This window comes from Nematolebias whitei, chromosome 18, assembly GCF_014905685.2.
Source record: "Nematolebias whitei isolate Nwh7 chromosome 18, NemWhi1, whole genome shotgun sequence".
In the NCBI taxonomy this organism is placed as follows: domain Eukaryota; kingdom Metazoa; phylum Chordata; class Actinopteri; order Cyprinodontiformes; family Rivulidae; genus Nematolebias; species Nematolebias whitei.
Window position 1 is genome coordinate 17,181,317 of NC_056515.1, and position 22,782 is coordinate 17,204,098.

Genomic DNA, 22,782 nt, shown 5'->3' on the forward strand with positions numbered 1-22,782 from the left:
TGGTTCACAGGGCCTGCCTGCTGTTGCATGGACCTTCAGGAGGGAGTTGAGGATGTGTGTGTTGAAATCAGTGTTTCCTCTAGATAACTTGCCATGGCGGGGCGCTCATCTCATCCGTGATTGTCAGTGATTGGGTCGGTAGATGGGGCGGGGTGCCCCACTTGTACAATGGCAGGGGAAACACTGGTCAAATGTCTTCTGTAACTCAGCGCTCCAAGTTTTAACAGGGTCGTTTGGTTGTACCTTAAAGAAGCGCTGGTTGGGCGAACTTGTATAAATAAAACTGACAGTAGTTAAAGCAAAAGAGTCATTCTTGACTTTGAGTGTTGCACAATGTAACCGTTGAGGGAGTGCCACTATCTGAAGTTCATAACTCTAATCATCTTAACAAAATTATTACTAATCCACGTGTATTTCTACAGAATACCTGAATGATTTTATCTCCAGGTTGAAGAATCTTAAACGCTGGTCCCTCAGGTTGGACCCTTGTCACAAATATACCCTGAAATTACACAACATGAAATATATTACATCCAGCAAATACGCAGCACACAGTTCAACAATATGCATTAATTTAAAGCATAGTCAATAAACAAAATAAAAAAGTGCAACTTTACATTATCATCAGAACGAAAAGGGTTCCCCCGACCTCCCACTCCTCCTGATATACTGAAACCAAGCTCTGGATTCTTCTCTACTTTCACATGGATCTGAAACACAACAACACACTTGTTTTAGACACCATTTCACAAACACACACCAAATAAGACACAGTTTTACTGTTACTTTAATATAAAACAGTAGTAGAAGGTCACAAGTGTGAATATTTTCAAATCAATTCAATTTAATTTATTTATATTGAGCCAAGACACAACAGAAGTCATCTCAGGGCACTGAACAGAAACATCCATATACTGTATATATATAAGTAACATTATTTATCTGATGAACCATTTACTGTGGATGTGAAAGTTAGGAACCCAGATTATTATTAAAAAAAATAAAATAAATAAAAGACCATGCTTGTAAAGTTCCTGCACACAAAAAGCAACTGCTGATAAGAACATTAAAAGAAAAGTAGATTTATAATGTCTAGGTAAATTTATTTGTAAATTTTAAGACCTAGGCAGCACGGTGGCACAACTGGTAGAGCTGCTGCCTCTCAGCGAGCAGGTCTCCGGTTCAAATCCTGGTCCGGGGGCCTTTCTGGGTGGAGTTTGCATGTTCTCTCCGTGCATGCGTGGGTTTTCTCCGGGTACTCCAGTTTCCTCCCACAGACCAAACACATGCATGTTAGGCTGATTGGTAACTCTAAATTGTCCCTAGGTGTGAGTGAGAGAGTGAATGGTTGTTTGTCTTTATGTGTCCCTGTGATGGACTGGAGACCTGTCCAGGGTGTACCCCGCCCCTCGCACAGTGATTGCTGGACATGGGCACTGGCGACGCCCGTGACCCAAAATGGAAGAAGCGGGTAAAAAGTCGATTAGAATGTGATCATAGACCCAACAGAACAAAAAAACTAAAAAAAAAAAAAAAAAAACAGAAATAGATAATGGCAGCACAGATTTATTACACACCTGGATTAAAAAACATTTTATTGATGTAAACATAACCTGTTTGTTGACAAGTTCATGGAATATTAACAACAAAGTGACAGTGGTACAGTGGAAACTCCCTTGAGAATGCTTGTTTGATTCCAACAGTCACAGTCCAGTGAGACAGGCTTTACAGTAAAGGAGGAAGAAGCCAGCAGTGGAGACATCGCTCCAGACCAGTCAATTATTATTATTAACCTTTGTTTAACCAGGAAAATCCCATTGAGGTCACAAGTGAGGCCTGGGCCTGAAGGCAGCCCAACATGCATGTTTTGAAGTGTGGGAAGAAACTGGAGTATCTGCAGAAAACCAGTCAGGTCCAAACCAGGTATTGAACCCCTGATCTTCTTGCTGTGAGGCAACAGCGTTAACCACTAAGCTGTGCTGTCGTCCAAAAATTCAATTTTCAAACCAGCACTTGGTTGTTGCCTGGCCAGGATATAAATCCTCCAATTTCAACAAATTACAGTTTATTTGAAAGATTTTGAGATAGAGATTTACAAAAAACAATAACGACTTAAGAAAAGAGGACTTCACAACACCAAACAAAAACAAGGAGATTTCCCAGTGCTATGGCAGCTGGCAGAGAAAAAAGGTCCATTTCAAAACATAAGAATTATAAAGGACAAAGGATTTTTACTTTGATTATTTTTACTTGTTTGAAACTTTGATGGGCGATACGGTGAATCAGTTGGTAGAGCTGCTGCCTCTCAGCAAGAAGGTCACCAGTTCAAATCCTGGCTCAGGAACTTTCTGGGTGGAGTTTGCATGTTCTCTCCGTGCATGCGTGGGTTTTCTCCGAGTACTCCAGTTTCCTCCCACAGACCAAAAACATGCATGTTAGGCTGACTGGTAACTCTAAATTGTCCCTAGGTGTGATTGAGAGAGTGAATGGTTGTTTGTCTCTTTATGTCCCTGTGATGGACTGGAGACCTGTCCAGGGTGTCCCCCACCTCTCGCACAGTGACTGCTGTACTTTTGGTCTTCACTAGCTCTCTAGCGAGGCGCATGCATTCCTTTCCGCTCCCTGTTCTCCTCCTGCTTTTTTTTTACTCTCTGTGTATCGGAGCAGCTCCTATTTTTTACACATCTTCCGAAATGGAAACTACTGTTTTGGCTCTGACCAACTGGACTTTCGACGTATATTACAAATTCTTAAAACAAAGTGATAGGGTCCTGGAGAACTCTCATCTGCTCGGACGAGACGTGCAGCTGGATATATCTCTGGGGGGATGTGTCTCCCTCTGCTATCGACCGAGGATGCTGAAATTGTCGATAATTGGATTTATGAGAACTGGTTTCCTGTTTTTGGAATAGTCTGAATCTTGGTTTATCAACATACAAAGAAGACGGCTGCAGCTAATTTGGACCTCGATAAGCTGCTGTCTGTGTGAAGGTCTGGTTCGTGTTGGAGGACTCAAAATCAGCTGATTTACGAGCAAAACCGTAAGTTGGAAGTGATTTGAATCGCAGGCCACCTGCGGCTTTGGGACTCGTCAGCATGAAAACCCCATCTTGAAGAGGCTCGTAAGCACGGACCAGTGGAATGCACCCTGATCTGGACATTTCAGACCTTGGAAAGTATCAGTACAGACTCAAGGCTGACGGAAAATAGTCTGCCTGAATAAATCAGCAATTGTGGCTATCTGACTCTCTCCCCAGCTGGCTTTGGAACAGGCAGACTTATCAATTTCTCCTGGGAAATGTGTAAACTAAGGAAAAGCTTAGTCTATTGCAACCCCCTCCCTCCCCCGCCCCTTCTGTGGAGTCTTATTAGAACTGTGCCGGCTGACCATCATCTTATCAGGACAATGGACTCTCTTGGGCTTCATGAACCACCTTGTTTGTAAATGCCAATGCAACGTGTTCATAAACGTGCTTTAGCTGGCAGAGGTTTTTTTGATGTCTTAAATCTTGCCCTGTAAGGACAAGGTGCGAAGAGATCTTTTTTGTAATGCCACTACCCTCTCCTTATGTTTTTGTTCCCTTGTCTATCTAAAATATTATTCTGAATAAGAATAAGAGGGCCATGCTTTATAGCAGTAGCTTCGTGCACTCCGTCCATCTTTCGGACGGCTGTAAGGACATATTCTCATTGTGTCTCGGTGCAATGATAATAAAGCTTATTCTGATTCTGTACATGGGCACCAGTGACCTCCGGTGACCCAAAACGGAAGAAGCGGGTAAAGATAATAGATGGATGAAACTTTGATTTAAAGGTAGATTGGGAAGAATATATGCCATTTTAGTTACCAGGACTGCTAGATGGTGTTTTTCTGGGTAATTTTTATGCAAATCTTAATTGTGAGGGGGGAAAAAAAAAGAATATTTTAATTCAGCTTGTGCTCATTCTAATTTATTTTGCCAGAACAAGTCACGTTTCTGTTGGGGAAAAAAAGTGCAATGCAAAATTAACAAAATGGTAAAATGCTTATAAAATATTTTATTAATGGAAGCGATACACTTTGGTTTTAGCCATGTTTGGACTAGCTGTTACCTCATTAGTTCTGTCTAGTCAAATCAAGTTATTTATAGAGCACATTTAAAACAGGAACTGTTACCAGAGTGCTTAACAAAAATATACAGCATCAACTAAAAAAACAATAGTATTACAGCATCAGGAATAAAATCAAAGGAGTATAAGGATGGAGAAGGTCGGAAAGGTATGAGGGTGCAAGACCATTAATGAACTTAAATGTCAGCAGATTAATTTTAAAATCAATTCTGACATGCACAGGAAGCCAGTGAAGGGAGGACAGAACTGGTGAAATGTGCTCAAACCTGTGAGTTCCTTTTAACCGCTGAGCTGCAGCATTTTGGACGAGATGGAGACGTGAGAGAGAGACCTGACTGACCCCAGCATAAAGTGAGTTACAGGTTGTAACAAATACATGGACTCATTTTTCAAGGTCGGATCTGGACAGCACAGACTTAAGTTTAGCTATCTGCCTTAGCTGATAGAAGCTTTTTTTGAAGAACAGAGTTGATTTGTTTATTAAACTTAAAGTCTGAGTCTAAAACTATCCTGAGATTGGTAACAGACTGTTTTAGACATGGCTGAAGGGAGTCCTGGTTTGCAGGATCAATGACGGCGACAAAGTTAGGGTTAAACATAATGACCTCAGTTTTCTGATCATTAAAACTCAAGTTCGCAGACGTCCAAGTCTTTATTTCACCAAGACATTTTAGCAAAGGTTGAATGGAGCAGGAACTGTTAGGTTTTAAGGGCAGATAAATCTGAGAATCAACAGCAACAATGAAACGAAATACCATGTTTCCTCAGGATAGACCCCAAGGGGAGCAGATACAATGAAAACAGAAGGGGTCCAAGAATGGAGCCTTGCGGGCCCCCGCAGGAGAGGCACAGAAGCAGATAAACAATTATCAACATTAACACAAAACTCCTGTGACTCAGATATGAACGGAACCATTCTAATGCTGCAATGGTAATCCCAACCCAGTGTTCTAGCTGTGATAAAAGGATACTCTGGTCAACAGCCTCAAAGGCAGTGGTAAGGTCAAGGAGTACCAGGATCACAGACTGACCAGAATCATTCGCTAGCAGAATGTCAATACAGACCCTTACTAAGGCTGTTCCAGTGCTGTGTAGTTTTTTAAAACCTGACTGAAAAATCTCAACTATTCCATTTTCATTCAAAAACATTGTTGACTAAAAACTATTTTCTCCAAGATTTTAGAAAGAAAAGGAAGTTTTGAGATTGGCCTGAAGTTTGAACAAGTTGAAGGGTCAAGTCCAGGTTTTTGAATTAATGAAGTTTCCACTGCATGTTTAAAAACATCAGGAACCACATCTGTAGCCAAACTGCTGTTTATAATAGCTCGAACAGAGGGTCCAGTTGATGGTAGAACCTGTTTAAAAAAACGCTGCAGGGATGGGATCAGCAGGGGAACCTGAGGGTTTCATATGACCAACAACCTCATTTAAAAATGAGAGGGAAATGGGTTCAAATTGACTGAAAACTGTTGAGCAGGGGACAAAAACACATCAGACACAAAACAGTCAAACTATTTCCTGAGTTTGTTCAACGATGGCTTCTGTTCTGTTCATGGATTCCATCATTGCCATGTACCTGAATTAACCCTGAAAAACAACTACATATAAATCTAAAGCCTGAAAGAGCAAAAGTGAAATCATCTAAATCATCACGTTACCTCTTGCTGCAGCGTTTCGTGAGGAACTCGAGGGGGGCCATGAGGCTGCTGGGAGACTTTGAGCATCAGGTAGTCAATCAGCTGCTCTCTGGAAGGATGACGAGCCATCGATGTCTGATTCATCTGGGGACGAACAGACGGGCCCATCTGACCGTTCATCAAAGGCACCTAAACAAAGAATGGTGAACAAAACACCTGCTTGGTTGGTTTTTACTCTTCAACTAAAACTTTCCATTCATTTGACATACTTTTCTGTGGCTGTTGTAGCTTGGTGGCCCTTGGGGAACAAAAACATCATCCTGAAAAGAAAACAATATATTATCGATTATAATTCTACCAAAACATGAAAACCCATTACAAAAAAATCTAAATGAACACAGTTTACGTTTTAAAAATATTAGACTGGAAAGTGCTGATTTATCAGCGGACAAAGAAGAATTTTATCGAAACACAAACTGCTCTGGTTTGACTCGAGCACAAAACTATAATTCTGATTATTCATTTTAAACGTTAAACAGGGACATAAACAGACAACACATGCTGATAGTTTTGAAGCAGTTTTCTAAATCTTCTCATATCCATGGCTACATCACTCAGACACACACTTCTCCAACTTACCTGTCATCAACACACACCTCCACACACAGAGAAGTTAAGAACGTCAGAGCTGATCAAAAGTAGGAGTGAAGATGGAGGACAAGAGAACTGTGCAATAAATGTGTGGGTAATGGAGAAAAATGCAATGATTAGATATGAGATCCAGCACGATCACAGGATGAAGGTCAAACCATGTTAAAGGAGCCAGGCAGGTTTAAAAGGGGCCATTTTGTCTATTGCTGGATCATTAACTTGCAAACAAGAAAGAAGATGTTTTTTACAGACAAAAGGAGCAACGCCAGCTTTATTTAAAAAAGCTTCAGGAAAATTTAAGCTATTTATCCTGTGAAAATGACCAGGGCAGTCACCTGCAGCTGCAAAACATTGTCAGGACGTTGTTTTACTAGATAAAAAATAAAAACAATGAAAAAAACATTGAAATTGATCGGGGTGGTATTCCAAAAAGCAGCTTTATCTGACTGACATCAACGCAGAATTTCATAAAGCTCGACATCAGAAGGGGATTGCACACCTACATTAAATTTGCTCTGACCCCAGATTTTTTTTGTTTTGTTCGAATGGTGTTGCCAATTATCAGAATCCAAAATGTATCTCTGTAACATTGTCCCACTTCACAATCCAATCACCCTCCACAATCAGACAAATGTCTGTTCATCACACTGAGGTATAATGAGCAGAAATGAATATGCTGAATAAAACATTTACACAGTTACCACAAAACAGAGACAAGTAATTCACATTTATTTGGTCTTTTTTATTCTTTCTTTACAGGCCAACATATGCTGAAGTCAAAATTTAAAATTTTTTTCCAGCGATGAATCCTTCTTCACTTGAGCTCCAGTTGTAAAGTTTTTAGGTTCACCTTTCTAATTCTGTGGTCCAAATATAGAAAAATAACAAGCAGTACTCCGATGTCCCCCGACGCTGAGGGATTTGAATAGTAAATGTTTGTATTTTTAGAGATTAATGTTTTTCTGTAATGGAACTAAATAGGAAATGGAAGTGAACCTTAATGTTTTTGGTGCAAGATATTCAAGTGTGCAGCTATGATTGTCTGAGGCAGAACAAAGTGACAGATCCTGGTAATTGGAGGGAGTGATTTTATCCACCACCAGGAGAAATGCTGGAGACAGTGGGTGGCCAATGGTGGCCGTGACCACCATAGTATCAAATGAGAACTATTACATTTTAACAGTTCATTTTAAGAAATGAGGTCAATTTGTCCTCTAGTAGTCTAATCCTATAGCAGCATAACAAGCCAACCCTAGGATTTATCAAAAATGAAAGTCTTAATCCCAATCTTAAAACTGGACAATGTGTCAGCCTCACGGACACAAACTGGAAGTTGGTTCCACAAGAGAGGAGCCTGATAACTGAAAGATCTTCCGCCCATTCTGCTTTTGGAAACTAGGAACCACGAGTAAACCTGCAGTCTGAGAGCGAAGTACTCTGTTAGAAAAATATGGAACAATAAGATCTGTAATATAAGATGGAGCTAGGTTGTTGAGAGCTTTGTAGGTTAGAAGTAAGATTTTTCTAAATCAATTCTGGATTTGACAGGGAGCCAGTGGAGAGAAGCTAAAACTGGAGAGATATGATCTCTCCCAGTAACTCCAGTTTAACTCTGGCAGCAGCATTTTGGATCAACTGAAGATGTTTTAAAGAAGTATTTGTACACCCAGATAACAAACCATTGCAATAGTCCAGTCTAGACGTGACAAATGCATGGACCAGTTTTTCTGCATCATTTTTAGATAAGATATTTCTAATTTTAGTGATATTACACAAGTGGTGACACTTTAAAAACTCCTTAGGGTATATTTGAAGAATAAATGTGGAAAAAAAAAAAAATATATATATATACACAATCAGTTTTTGTTTTATTTAGACTATTTTTATGATCAATGCATCTTTAAAATCAGTTTATAGTTTGAAGAACCTCTTTTTACAGACGGATCTTCCTGAATACATTTCAGTATAAGTGTCGTACATTTTCCCCCCAAATCAACATTTGACTAATAACCTCATTGAAATCAGCCTTTCTGGAGCTGAACTCCCCAAGTTTGCCCCACACATTGCAAGTTAGTTCAGACTTTATGGATAAACTCAAAGGTTGTTAAGCCTCCTTTCTGGAATACCCTCCCAATGTCAATCAATTCCAATGCACAACTGTTAATGAACATTTTAGGACAGAAGTATTAAAATAGCCCCTTTTAAACAGCTCTATTAGTAATAATCACAAGCAACATAAGGTAAAATCTCTCCAGTTAACACTGAAATCTAGTACTAGAGACATGGGAAATCAGTCATGGGAAATCAGATGTAGCTAAACACTCATTTGTCTGTAAAAGGACAAGTGAAAGACAGCTCATGTAGGTTTGATTACTTCTTAGTACTGGGGAAGAAGAAACAAGACAATTTCCTTTAGTTTCAAAAGGATGTGAAAGTAGTAAGAAGTGGGACCTTTGGCTTGGTATGAGCAGCAGGAGCTAGCTACAGTTTCACTTTACTCACACAGAATCTCAGGGCTCCGCAGGGCTGCCTGTCCATGCCACTGAGAACCAGGGACCCTTGGCTGGCATGCATGCCCCTACAGCTGCCGTAGTGAGACTGGCTCAGCGGAGAAGTATTGAAAATACAGGAGAGAGACAGTATGTTCTGACAACACGAAACAACCAGCAGCCCACGTCAGTGGTGGCCATGCAAATTAGTGACAGACAAAAACAAAAAAATGTTCGTAGCACATACAGAACACGCAATGAATAAAAGGAACTTCATACACACAGATGGGTTAGTGTGATTTGTCTTGTTGCAAGACTCCAAGTTTGTCAGAATCAAAAATAAAACAAAAAAAGAAATGATCCTTAGGAGGAACAAATTTAATTCTCCCATTGGTTGAAATTTAAATCAGTTCAACAAGTTGATGTTATCAACATCTTAGGTTAGAGCAGTGACTATCAGGGTGCATTCACACCAGTCCTGTTTAGTCCGCTTTAATGGAACTCTAGTCCGTTTAGATAGAAAGTCCGGTTCGTTTGGGGAGGTGTGACCGTGCAATCGAACTCTGATACGGACAAAAAAAGCAAACTCTGGTCCAACTAAAAACCCAGGTCTCAGTCCGGTTGAAGTGAACTCTAGCACAGTTCAAATGCAGTGTGAATGCAAGCGGATTGGAGACCGCTCCAAAAGTAGGAAGTGGACTACAGCACAGGGCATTCTGGGTAAATACAACCAAAACAAACGCGCATCTCTTATACTTCATACAGAGCCATCAGCCGCCTTGTGTGAAAAACAGCATTCTCCATGCTCTTGTCTCATCTTCCACTCATGCTGAGTCCATTTTTGAAAAATGTTAAAACAGAACTTCTAAAACTACTAAAATTTGACACCACTCCATGATTCATGTTTTTATTTCCAGAAGAAGAAGTGTCTTCTTCAGAGGTTTTTGTGTCATTTTCTTCAGTAGTTCTTGGTGCAGCGCCACCACAGGCGAGAGGGGGGGGGGGGGGGTACAGGTTGGTTCATTGACTCAGTACAGTGACTGAACCACACCAGCTGAAAATGTAAACAAATGTTCTCCCCAATCGAACAGAATCTACCGGACTATCAGGTGTGAAAATGACCTTAAGCTGTGGGGTGTAAAGCTTTTGGGAAGAGAGCGGAGGATTGTATGAATACTCCTTTTTTATTTGTTTGGACCCTAAAAAGCTCAGGTGGAATTAATGTTTTCACTACATGAACCCGTTTTTGTGGCACTAACTTAGAGTAGAGCTTCTGGTCTGGGTAAGCAAAAAGGATCAAAACATTTTAAAAAGGTTACAGCATAAATAAGTAGATAAACAGATGAAATACAAATTCAAATTTAGGAATGTATCTGTGCATGATGACCTGAGAAGAAAAACATTTTGGCAAAAGTTTGTATTAATTAAATTAATGTTTTAATTTTACCTTTTCTATTTTCTTGGCCTCAATGTGCCGCATCACCTGGTCCCTCCAGTCTGCTGGCACCCGTCCTGGCACCTGTGCAGGCCCGTCCAGAAGCGAGTGCTCAGACTTCACCCAGGTGGGGGGCCTCTTGCTGGGGCTGCTGTGCTGGTAGTTGAAATCGCTGACAGACATGGTCCTTTCTGGAAGCTCGTGTGGCTGTGGCCTTGTGCTGACAGGCCTGGAGGCTCCGGGTGCATCAATGCTGTATGTGCGAGTAGAGAAGGGTCTCTGCATGGCCTGGCTCATTGCCAGTGGTCCTCTAGCAAGGGTATGAATGTCCCTGTAGGTCATGTACTCCCCGTCGGGCACTTGGATGCGTCTCGGTTCACCCATGGAGACTGAGGAGGCGCTGCTGCTCTGCCGTTGCAGAGTGCTGCTTCGAGGTTGGCCACCAGTGGAATGAAGCCACTCCTTGGTCCAGTCTCCTTTAGGAGTCATAGGACCCTCCCTCTGCGAGGGGTAGGGAGGTGCCTGGTTACGGTTTGAGCAATTGGTGTTGGCAAGTGAGTGTGGCTGATGAGGGAGGTATCCTTGATTCTCAGGTGGGACAAGTGCTCTCTGGGCCCAGAGTCCATCTTTAGACATGGCACTACTTGTGTACTGGATATTGTACTGAGGGGGGGGCACTCCCATGCTGGAGGAGGATGGATATCTGCTTGAGTTGGTAGGAGGCTTGGAGGAGGAGAGCAGATCAGAGGAAGACGTAGAGGAACCGTGGTAGACCTGGAAGTTCTGGTCATTGAGTAATTGACCAGCGGACTTGCTTCTGACTATGCTCTGGCCTTGAGCTCCTGGTCCTGGACCGGCCACCCTAGTCTTTGATGCCGTGTCATAACAATCTTCATCTCCATCAAAGGAGTACAGCTTCATGACTCTTGTTTCCATGTTGCTAACACTGTGAGACTTCATCACCTGTGGAGGGTGAGACCATTTCTCAGGAGACAGTTCTTCTGTGCTGCGCGACAGAGACACGTCGCTGCTGTCAGTCACACCTGTAGACAACTCCATTTTCATCCTCTGGCTTTGGTTCCCAGGACTATCCATGCAGTCACTTCCCTGTTGATTGCCATTCTGTAAACGATCCACGTTGTCAATGTTTAGCTCTTGCTGAGCAGTCGAACCATTCTTCACCGTGACCAGCTCATCCAGCTGAACAGAGTTGTAGACTGGCATCTTGGTTATGTTCATATTAATCCGGTCCCAGTTGGTGAAGGTGTCCCCCAAACCATTGTTTATCCCCTTCTCAATGAAGGCCATCTTGGCTTCCATCGTCAGATCATAGTCTGGAGGTGACTGCCGGGTTTTTAAAAGTGCCTGAAGGGACGTTTCAGAGCCATTACCATTATGAAGACGAGTGGCGGTGTCTTTAGGCCGGTTCATGTTTTCATCCTCCTGCCTATACACAGAACATTTATTATTAGAACATTAACAAGCTTCAGATTTAAAAACAGCTCTTTTTTATTGTTTTATGTTGCCAAAATATCTCATGAACTACCGGACAAATTTTAATAAAACCATAAGGAAGTAATTGTTAATGTTGTGAAGCTATTGGATGCATCTCCACAACTGATTGACTTTTTCAGCCAACCCAATTCAAGATGGCCGCCACAGCCAAATGAATCTAGAAGGCACAAAAATGTCTGTCAGTCAAGTTTACAGATATTGAGTAAAAAGAGTCACTGACAACACATACTTGGAGTGCTACTCATGAACATTTTAATATTAATGTTAACTAATTATTGTAGTTAGATAAATTGTCTCATGACTACACAGGTTTTAATAAAACTTTGGGAAAGTACCGTATTTTTCGGCCTATAAGTTGCGGTTTTTTGCATAATTTACATGCCCTGCGACTTATAGGCTGAAGCGACGTATTTTGTTTTTTTCCCATTTTTATAAACCAATTTTTGGCTGAGATATAACCGTTTTGACTGAAAAAAAAAAAATTGAGCAGTACCACTTTCAGCCACTTGATGGCAGCAGAGTAGTGGTAAGGCATGCCCTTGTATCAAGTAATCGGTAAACGTGGCTATAATGACAAATTCAAAAAGTTCAAAACAAAAACAACTGAACCAACAATTTTCAGTCAGGTCATATGGACAGTTTCTTTTTTTTTGCTGAAACGTTTCACCTTCCATCCGGAAGCCTTCATCAGTCAAGGAAACACACAACAAAACTGATTCTTCCACCAAACAGCTTACTCCAAAGTGGAACAAACCAGTTACGTTGGTGCTAAGATGGTTTCTTTGGTACGCCCCCTCCTCTGGAGCCGGCCCTCTTCCTCATCGACAGTCATGTCAAACTGTACTAAAAACAACTGAACTTTATTTATTACACTTTAATGTATACTTTATTGTTTTTGTCTTGAACTTTTTTGAATTTACCATGTCCTGGATGACTGAGAATCTTCACCAGCTATTAATGACACAATCGGCTTGCCATATTTCCCCACCTTCGTTCCGCTCGTTGCTTGGAGCAAGTCAAACCAGTTGCACTGCCCCGGCAAAATGCAGCTAATTTGACCATCAAAGTGCATTTATTAAGCAAACATTAAACTGAGACACCTTTACTATAATTTCAAGAAAACAAATAATCGATTTTTGCCACAACACCGGCCCACGTTTCCGGGTTGTCAGCGGTGACGCGAAACAAACGCGACGCATAATAGATGCGACGTATACGGCCAAGCGATGTATTTATGGACTTTTCCACTTTTTTAGACATATTTGGACTGATGCGACGTGTACGCCGGAAAATACGGTAATTATTGGATGTTCATCTACACCTGATTGTTTTTGAGTCAATCAAATTTAAGCAGCAGCTATGCAAAACTAGCTATACTTCTGTTATATTTACAGATACAGAAAACATTTGGCATGGGAGTAGTTAAACATTATTTTCACAGTTTGACCAAGACAAGTACAGCTCTGTCATTTCTAACCGTAAGCTGATAATTATCTAAAACGCTGGCATGAAAAGTAGCAGGTGATTTGAATTTCTTCAGGGAATGCTAGGCCTTTAGTATTTTAAAGGGCTATACTGACCGAGTTTTTGGAAGGAAAGGCATCTTTGCGTCTCTCTCAGGTGTGCACAGAGAGTTTTCATGACTGCTGTCAGTAGTCAGAGACACAGAGTCGGACATGCGCGACGGTGATGAACAGTTGCTGTTGTTCTGGTTGCTGTTGGCCACCGTTTCATCCAGCAACGAGTCAGCATCTTTCCCATCATCTGTTCAAGATAAACATATTTACATTTGCATAATCAACATTCGTCACTTCACATTTTTACTTGAAATGTTTAGGTATAATTACTTAAATTACCTTTTTTATCCTTACTTAAAGTCACTACTTTTGGCTGATTGATGGAAATCTCAATAAGAGGTGGTCTCATCTCTGCAACTTTCATCTCTTCATCATCTGAAAGCTCCTCAGAATCCTGAAGACAAAAAGTACTTTTATAAATGGTAGATTTTATTTTATTTCAAGCCTCTACTGTGCTTACTGCCGTTCTAATGTGAGAAATTGTAGGAAGTCAAAATATTTTTGATCACTTCTAGTGTGTCCTCGTGGTTCATCATCAAACCCTCTGAAGATCTGAGGGGAATTTTCTTGGAGCTAAGAGACTCTGAGGTGTCTTTAGCTTCAGTTGTAGAAGGACTTTGTGCACACGTGCTGGAGGATACCAGAGTCTCGGTGTCCGATGCTACACCGTTGGGACACGGGGCTTCTATCACCTGCGCAAAAACAATTCAAAGTTTGTTTCTTATATTTCACCAAAGAGGAATGAAAAAGACTGACTGAAAGAGACATATTTATTTCCATATTTCATTTGGCTGAAGCCGACCTTAACTCCCACGTCCTGCACTCCAATGTGGTTTCTCTCAGCTGGTTTGGACTCTTTCCCTGACTCGTCACTTGTTTCATCCTCCTTCAGTCTGTGAGCCACTGACTGAGCTGTCTTCACCATGTTCTTTAGCTCCTCTGGGTAAGGTGTTGGGTAGCGCTTCAGGTTTCCCTCCTAGAGGAGAATAAAAACATAATGAATTTCTGCCAAATCACCCCTTATTAAGAAACAGTTCCTGGGGTTTCCTGAATGGCTGTTTGGTTGGATTTTGATTCGTCTGATCTATAAAGCCAGTATCTCACTCGGCTGTGAGTGCTGGAATTATAGTTGGCAATTATAAAATTGTGAGAACATTGAGCGAATATAAGAGCATTTTCAAGTGCACTGAACTCTGAATGTCTCTGATAAAGTACAGCCAGATTATTTTTTTTTTTTATGGAGAATTTTTGTGTGCCATCAAGACGTTTGTAAACTATAACAAGTTATAATGTGTTGTGTGCATTCTGCTCTCACACTCACTCATTCAACCCATATTGTGTGCGCTCATATCTGCCAGTTTGCTTGCATAACTTTGCAAAAAAAAATAATAAATAATATATATATATATATATATATATATATGTATATAGCAAGTTGTTTTACCATATAATCAAATCACACCAATCTCTTGCTTTCCTATTTGAGATTTCAATAGCAGCATTTATCTCCATCACAGTAACATTCTTACTTGTCAGAATTTAAAATAAATATATTTAAATTAATTTATTACAAGTGATCATCACTTTTATTGTCCCCTTAGGGAAATTTTCCTTGCAGCAAGGTGGCGAAGAAATTAAAACACAACACAATCACACCATAAAATTGGCAAACAGTAAAACGTCCATGAACAAATATCAATAAAACAGGCTGAACGACAACATTAAGCTCAGTTACATTTTCTGAATAATGACCTGGCTGATAAAGAAAGTTTTTCCCATCTATCTTTTCCTGATCTGCCCGAATCTGTTCCCAGATGGAAGTTACAATATCTACAGTTCCAATTGTACTAGTAAGAAGAAAATGTCTAGAAACCCATAAAAAGTGGATGATTTAACATTTATATAAACAACCTGGATAGGTTTAATATAAATAAATAAATAAATGTATATATATATATATATACACATACATATATATATACATACACACATATATATATATATATATTTATATTGAAAAAGTTTATTATCTCTAATAATAATTGTTCTATAAAGACAAATGTTTTTGAAATCATGAATTGCAATCATCTTAAATTTTAGTAACTACTTGTAATAATGCAATTGTAAATATCCTAAATGGTGAGAAACTGGCTGAAATGTGTTTTTGGGTGCAAACCTGTGACTTAACCGAACCTGTGTTTATTAAAACATAATGTTGGATCTAAGATCATGGAATCATACACGATTGATTGATTGATTGATTACATGACTGATTCAGGTGTCTCTTGTAATTGAGTCCCCGAGCTCAATGGGATTAACCTGTATAAATAAAAGTTGAATGAATTGCAGTTACCGGTACACACACCATAAGCAGTTTACCAGACTATCTTCTGTCAGAACAAACTAATAAACCTAACACAGCATTTGGTCTAAAACCAGTAAAGAACTATATCTTCTAGTAAATCATCTAAACCTTAAAACATAAATCTGCCACTGCTCATTCTATTATGTTAAATAGTGCCTCAAACATTTCCATCCTCAGACGAATCAATTTAGAAATTAATAATGTAATATAAACAGTTGCTTTAGTGACATAATTCAATTTGTTTTAGCAGGTCTGTGACTCTTATAAACACGGTGTTATTATCAAAGGTACAGAAGTGACATTACTACAGCTTGTTAAATTTATTAGCAAGTCTAAAGTGAAAGGATGCTGTGCTTTTAAAACATAGAAATGTTCTCTTATTATTTGAAAAGTGGCTATTTGTGTTTCCTCACCAGTAGAACCTTCTGCTCCATGTTAGTTGAATTGCTAACTCAATGACTTGACAAACAGGCTATGCTCTCACTGCAGGTCTTAATGCTCAGTTACAACCGTTTGCTCTAGGGGTGCGATTTACCGGCCCCGATTTCCTGAATTTTGGGAAATCGGATATCGGCTGATGCTTGCATGAGAATCCGATTTTACCGATTTTTCTTAGTTTTAACAACAACTGTCTGAACTTCATTTATATTTCAGAGCACTACCTCCCAGCCAGTTAAAACAAGTTTGTATTGTTTCTAGGATATTGTTCAAGGGCATGTTTTCAATAAAATGATATTGGAAAATTGAAGGTGCATTGTGACCTTATAACACCTGACAGATTAACTTATAAAACAAATTCGGTATCGGCCAAAATCGGAATGGGCAGCTCAGAATTTTTTGGAAATCGGTGATCGGCCAGAAAACTACAATCCGTGCACCCCTAGTTTGCTCAGATCAGATCTTTTTGCACATCATTATAGAAATGCGACCTCCATCAGACTCCAGGGTGAACCGGTCACAGTTCTGAGGCAAACATGAAGAACAGGACACGTCACATGCAGCACACTGTGTGTAAGAAGGTAAAACAGATATGATACTATGGATTCTACACATATCAGCACGTGCACATCGATTCTCGAGTTGTCAGGCAATCAGAACTGTAGGGGTTGAATAGACCAGTCGACTTTAGGACATCTCGCGAGTTTTTAAATTTCAAGTTGACTAGTCGCAGTCAGTGATTGCGTCACGTGATCAGCGCTGGGCCGCTGGCTACAAAAAGGATTCTTCCAAACAGCTGGAAGGTGAGGAGCAGGCCGAGACTTGATAAACAGGTAGCAATTCATCAACAGTGTGGAAGTATTTCACTAAAGATGACACTTCCGGTTCAACCGCCCAAGGTGGATTCCACCACCGCCCGCTAGAGCTGTCATTTCTAAACCGAAGCCCGGCCTCGCCCGACCCAGATTTGGACCAGGCCGGTCCATAATAATAATGTGCTTCATGTGTGGGCCGGGTTAGTGTCGGCCTTTTGATCACGTCTGCGGACGTCACGGCTGACGATCCAATATACGACGACATGGCTTGCCATATTATCACCCGCCACACTTGGCCATTTGACCGCGCGCTGACCGGCCTTGAAAGAGGTAAAAAGTTCCGTTAAGTTTCAGATGGACTACTTCCAGGGATCCATCGCCCAAATGGACGTTCATTCAGCCGCTGCGATCTGTGGACGCACGCGGCCGACGACCCAGACAGGTGAGATCACAAAATATCTGACATGTCCCAGCAGGATGCAGGCAGAAGCAGGGGAAGCATTTAATGCGCTTTGACGTCCATGAAAGGACAAACACCCCCTCAGCTCCGATCTTCTGCCCCCTTTATTCAGCCGCACGCATCCACCGACCAGCAGTCAAAGCTTAATTCAAAATGTCGGGGGGGTTGCGGGTTTAATTTGTCGGATTGGGTGGGGTTCAGAAATGATGGGTACGGGATGAGGCCGGATTTTTTTGGACACAAATTCAACTCTATCGCCTGCCTTGCCGTTTTTAATTTGATTTTGTTTAATCCACAAAAAATAAAAACAAGGGGGCGCACCACCTCCGCTCCGCAGTGGTTTATTTTATTTAGTGGAGTAAGTCAAGTCAACTTTATTTATAGAGCACATTTAAAACAGAACCTGTTATCAAAGTGCTTAACAACAACAATCAATGGGAGTAAAATTAAAAAGAATAAATAAATAAAATAAAACTAACCTTTGCAGCCTAATAATAGTTTTTGTTTTCCTGCGACTTCTTTGCAGTATGATAAATGGTAGGAGCATAAATATACACTCCCGATGTTTTGTTGCTCTTTTCTTTTTGTAAATAACGAATGACGTGTTTTTGTGAATAGCGTCTTGAGTTCCTATGACGTCACATCGACTAGTCGACTCAACTTCTATCATGTTGAAGTTGACTTTAAGAAACGTGTGGTCGTTCCGCCCCACAACAAGCTTGTTTGGTCCAGTGTTTTGATGGCTCCTCATGCACAGCATTGTATATTTGGAACGAGAGCAGAAGGTAGAAAAAATAATCGACCCCATCATGTTAGTATTGATACGGTTTGATACAAACGTTAGAATCAAACGTTGCTGCTGATTCTCAGTCATCCAGGTCCTGGCAAATTAAAAAAACAAAGACGAAGCAACAGGACTTTGACATGTTAGTTCATAAAGTGCAACTGATCTGTTTTATTTGTTATTTGGTTATAAACCCTATGTGTTAATAATATTTCCCATTTTATGCCATTTTGTACAGAAACATGCACTGACCGCAGCGTACTGTATTTATCTAATTTTCTATTCTCTCCTTTAACTTGAGTTTATACACTGGAGGTTTATAAAGTTTTGTTTTGTTTTTGTGGCCTCACATGTATCAGCATGTATTGTTTTCTCCTTTAATTATACGAAGAGTAACAAAAGTGGACCACTCACTCTTGGGGGAGTTTCTCTCTCATCCTTGTCCTCGTCACACTCAAAGGCCACCTGAGCTCGCTGCTTGCGTTGCTCCTCCCACAGAGCCGGATTGAAGCTCTCGGAGTCAGAGTTGGGAAGGACTGGGAAAACACACAAGCCAAGCAGCAGATAATGTTTACATTTCTTTTGTTTTAATAGCAGCATTTTGACGACAGCTTTCTAACTGTAGCTCGTCCAGGCTGGACTTGAACCACCAGATGGCTGTAAAACTGTACGAGGCTACTGGAAGAGTAGCGGGCAACCAAGTCACACCAAGAATTCAACTACGGTAGTCCCTCGCTACTTCGCGGACTTACTTTCCCGTGGTTTTTCAGAGTAAGATTGGACATGACACACAATGGGTTGACTGATGGATGAGCTGCACGAGCGGCATGGATTGTTTATTCAAAATAAATCATTTAAATGATTTTGCACCTGTGTGCAGCCCACGGGTGCAGGGAGAAGCTCCCTCCTGCAGCCTGTCAAGATCTCCTCTCTGCCTCCCCCACGTTTCTCCTGCTGCAGCTTTGTGAAGGGTTAACCCTTCGCTGTCCAGCTGCACCGATCGACTTTTGTCTTCCAACTTAAAATTCAAAGTTTGTCACATCGTAAAACTGTCATAATCACAAAATATAAAAGTGTTAAAAGTTATTATTAATTATTTTAGAACTTCTACGTTCAGTTGTTTCAGTGTAATTGATCAAGAAGTACATTTCTGCTCCGTGCAGCAGAGCTGCGTGATGCCCTGTTGAACTTCTCTTCTCTACAATTTAAATACGGTAACATTTGAAATAAACAATCCATGATGCATGGATTGTTTATTTCAAATGTTACCGTATTTAAATTTAAATTGTTTATTTATACAGAAGAAGGGAGACTGGGAGGTGATGAGTGCGGTTGCAGCGTCTCAAAGAGCTGAGATCATGACATTCTGTCTCTTTTAGAGCGTTTAGAAACATTGTTTAGAATATTACAAGCATGTGGGAAGGGTTTATAAAGCCTTCATATATATATAAATATGTATAAATACTAAAATAAACTACTACTAGTTCATGATTTTTCACTTATCACACGTGGGGGTGTGGGGGCATGGAACCCCCGTGATAAACGAGGGACTACTGTGGTATTAATTCCATTCTTATTAAAAACTAACCAACGAGCAGTTTTACCTCTGTTGTCTGCATTAATACAAACAATCTAACATTGATGCAGCTCAAAATTAATTTCAAATTAATAATAAAACTGTTATGCACGCGTTAGCAACCTGGTGTTCAGTGAACATGTTAACATTATCAATATGCTTAGCATGTGAACATCAGTTTGTGACGGCACACACACTTCAGAGAGGTGGAGTGTGGTTTCCTGTGCTGAACTGATGTTGACTTAGCAACATTTTGATGCTTATAGACAAGATAATACTAAGACGACCTTGTCTGGATGTGTCCCTGTTGAGCGTTATCACAAACTCTAGATCTATTCACCCATGAACCCACGACACGCTGAGTCCCCTTGTGTGTGCTCTTTTTATCATCCGTTGTAAAGTAGAAGAACTGCAGTCATGCAGTAACTAACTTCGGCTTCTCAACAAAACAGACTGAACTGAAAATAGACACGTGTGTACAGTGAAAGGTAAAGTGGTACAAAGTGCACAGCTGTCAGACATCAGCTTCAGCGGAGGGGAAACAAACCAGACATCCAAAAATTAAGCTCTCGTTCCACCAGCCTGAAATCTAATTACTGCAAAGCTAAGATGCAACAGGAGCCGTCTAACCTGAGCGGTGTAATGAAACCCGCAGCATGGTAACAGATGGAAGCTCGACAGCAAGATGACAACTAGAGTTTCTTCTGCAGCCTCACGTAACAAGAGCTCTCATAAAATATGCAGTTAGGATTCCTTGTAGGTCACTATAAGCTTGTGCTAACATGGCAACTTCAGTCTAATGACGTAAAATGTGACACTAAAATGAATTCAGTTCACCTGAATGTGACTAAAAGGTTTTAAAACTCGCTGACTGATAAACCATCAGCTCCAATATTCAACTTTGCTGGTCAGTTTCTACAAATTAGTCTAAAACGTCATTAATAAAACTGATTGTTTATAAGATATGAAAACACAAAAAAGAAAGTGCGGTGTTATCCACTCACAGTCCTCTGTACTGGTCTGCTGGGGGAACATGTAGTTGGTCAGCACGGTTTTGTGAGTCTCTGGATCCTCCTCTTTCTGGAGGGGGATCAGCGGCTTTGACTGTGGAGACAGAAAGTATCTGCAATCAACTGTTCTTTGTGAAAGTCAGAATGAAAAGATTGTTCCTACAGTTCTTAGTTTGACAACATCAGAATGTGGATGAGAGGATGTTCTGTGCATCTCACAGCGTAGGCAAAATTCATACGTACAAAGAAACCCTCATACACCGGCATAATGAGTGAGAAAACCCAGCCCTCTGGAGCTCTGTCGTACTTCACAGTAAGAACAGGATTCTATTTTTATTTAGGTTTTACACAATCTCAGTTAAAACTTAATGAATTTTGGAGATTTTACCAAAGAATGTTCAACTTAAAGAGTGTGATGGTGCCACAAAAACATCTGAGCCGTTAACCCTTACGATTTATTCTCAAACTTCCTTCACTCCCACAAATTTTACCATAAAGTTTATACAGTAGTTCCTTGTTTATCGTGGGGGATCCGTAACCTGAAGCGCCAAGTAGGAATAGTAGTACAAGTAGTAAGTAGTTTATTTTAGTATTTATATACAGTAGTCCCTCGCTACGCCGCGGTTCGTTTTTCGCGGATTCGCTATATCGCTGTTTTTCAAAGTAAGATTGGACATGACACAATTGGCTGATTGATGGATGAGCCGTGGGTTGTTTAAAATAAATTACTTTAAATGTTTTTGCACCTGGGTGCAGCCCACAAGTGGAAGCTCCCGCCTGCAGCCTGTCATGATCTCTGCCACACACACACATTTCTCCTGATGCAGCCTTGAGAAGGTTAACCCTTTCCTGTCCAGATGAACCGATCGAGTTTTGTCTTCAAACTTAAAATTGAAAGTATGTCACATCGTAAAATTGTCAAAATCACAAAATATAAAAATGTCAAAAGTTATTTTTAATTATTTTAGAAATTCTATGTTCAGTTGTTTCAGTGTAATTGATCAAAAAGTACATTTCTGCCGGAAATGTGGACCGGTGTGCCAAAAACTGATGGACTTCCAAATGGCAGCCGCAGGAGCGTGCACTGGAGGACTTTAACAAGAATTTAACAAGATTAATACTTAAAAACATTTATTTGTTTGCTCAAAATTATACCAAAGGTGTGTCTCAGTGTAACGTTTGCTTAATAAATGCACTTTAATGGTCAAATCAGCTACATTTCGGTGCAGCTGTTTTGACGGTTCCAAGCAACGAGCAGAATGAAGGTGGGGGACTATGGCAGGCCGATTGTGTCATTAATAGCTGGTGAAGATTCTCAGTCATCTAGGACATGGTAAATTCAAAAAAGTTCAAGGAAAAAACAATAAAGTAGAATAAATAAAGTCCAGTTGTTTTTGTCTTGAACTTTTTTGAATTTGTCATTATAGCCATGTTTACCTATTACATGATACAACAGTATGCCATATAGCTATTACTACTCTGCTGCCATCAAGTGGCTGCAAGTGAGCTATTTTTTTTTTTTTCAGTCAGAATGAATGAAAACGGTCATATCTCAGCCAAAAACTGGTTTATAAATATGAGGAAAAAATCCATAAATATGTCACTTGGGCCTTTAAGTCGCAGGACATGTAAATTATGCAAAAAAGTGTGACTTATAGGCTGAAAAATACGGTATTTAAATTTATCGTGGGGGGACAGGATACGGAATCCCTGTGATAAACGTGGGACTACTGGATATGTATATATAAAGGTGTTTTAAACGCTTCCCACACTCTTGCAATATTCTAAACAATGTTTCTAAACTCTAAACGGTCTAAAAGAGCACAGCATGTCATGATCTCTGCTCTCTCTGCAACTGGCTGCTCTGTCACCTGCCACCGGCTGCTCTGTCACCCGCCACAGGCTGCTCTGTCACCCGCC

At 40.4% G+C, this 22,782-nt stretch overlaps 1 protein-coding gene across 1 annotated transcript in view; it reads right to left on the reverse strand.

Moving 5' to 3' along the window:
• erbin (erbb2 interacting protein) overlaps positions 1–22,782 on the reverse strand; it is a 92,793-nt gene that overhangs the window by 4,274 nt on the left and 65,737 nt on the right. The window contains exons 14-24 of the mRNA XM_037692240.1: positions 20,857–20,956; positions 18,691–18,812; positions 14,217–14,390; positions 13,924–14,106; positions 13,694–13,808; positions 13,418–13,601; positions 10,335–11,769; positions 6,017–6,067; positions 5,769–5,936; positions 618–710; positions 428–502 (exon numbers count right to left, since the gene is read on the reverse strand). Coding sequence (XP_037548168.1) covers positions 428–502; positions 618–710; positions 5,769–5,936; positions 6,017–6,067; positions 10,335–11,769; positions 13,418–13,601; positions 13,694–13,808; positions 13,924–14,106; positions 14,217–14,390; positions 18,691–18,812; positions 20,857–20,956 — 2,700 coding nt within the window. The remainder of the gene's footprint in view (positions 1–427; positions 503–617; positions 711–5,768; positions 5,937–6,016; positions 6,068–10,334; positions 11,770–13,417; positions 13,602–13,693; positions 13,809–13,923; positions 14,107–14,216; positions 14,391–18,690; positions 18,813–20,856; positions 20,957–22,782) is intronic.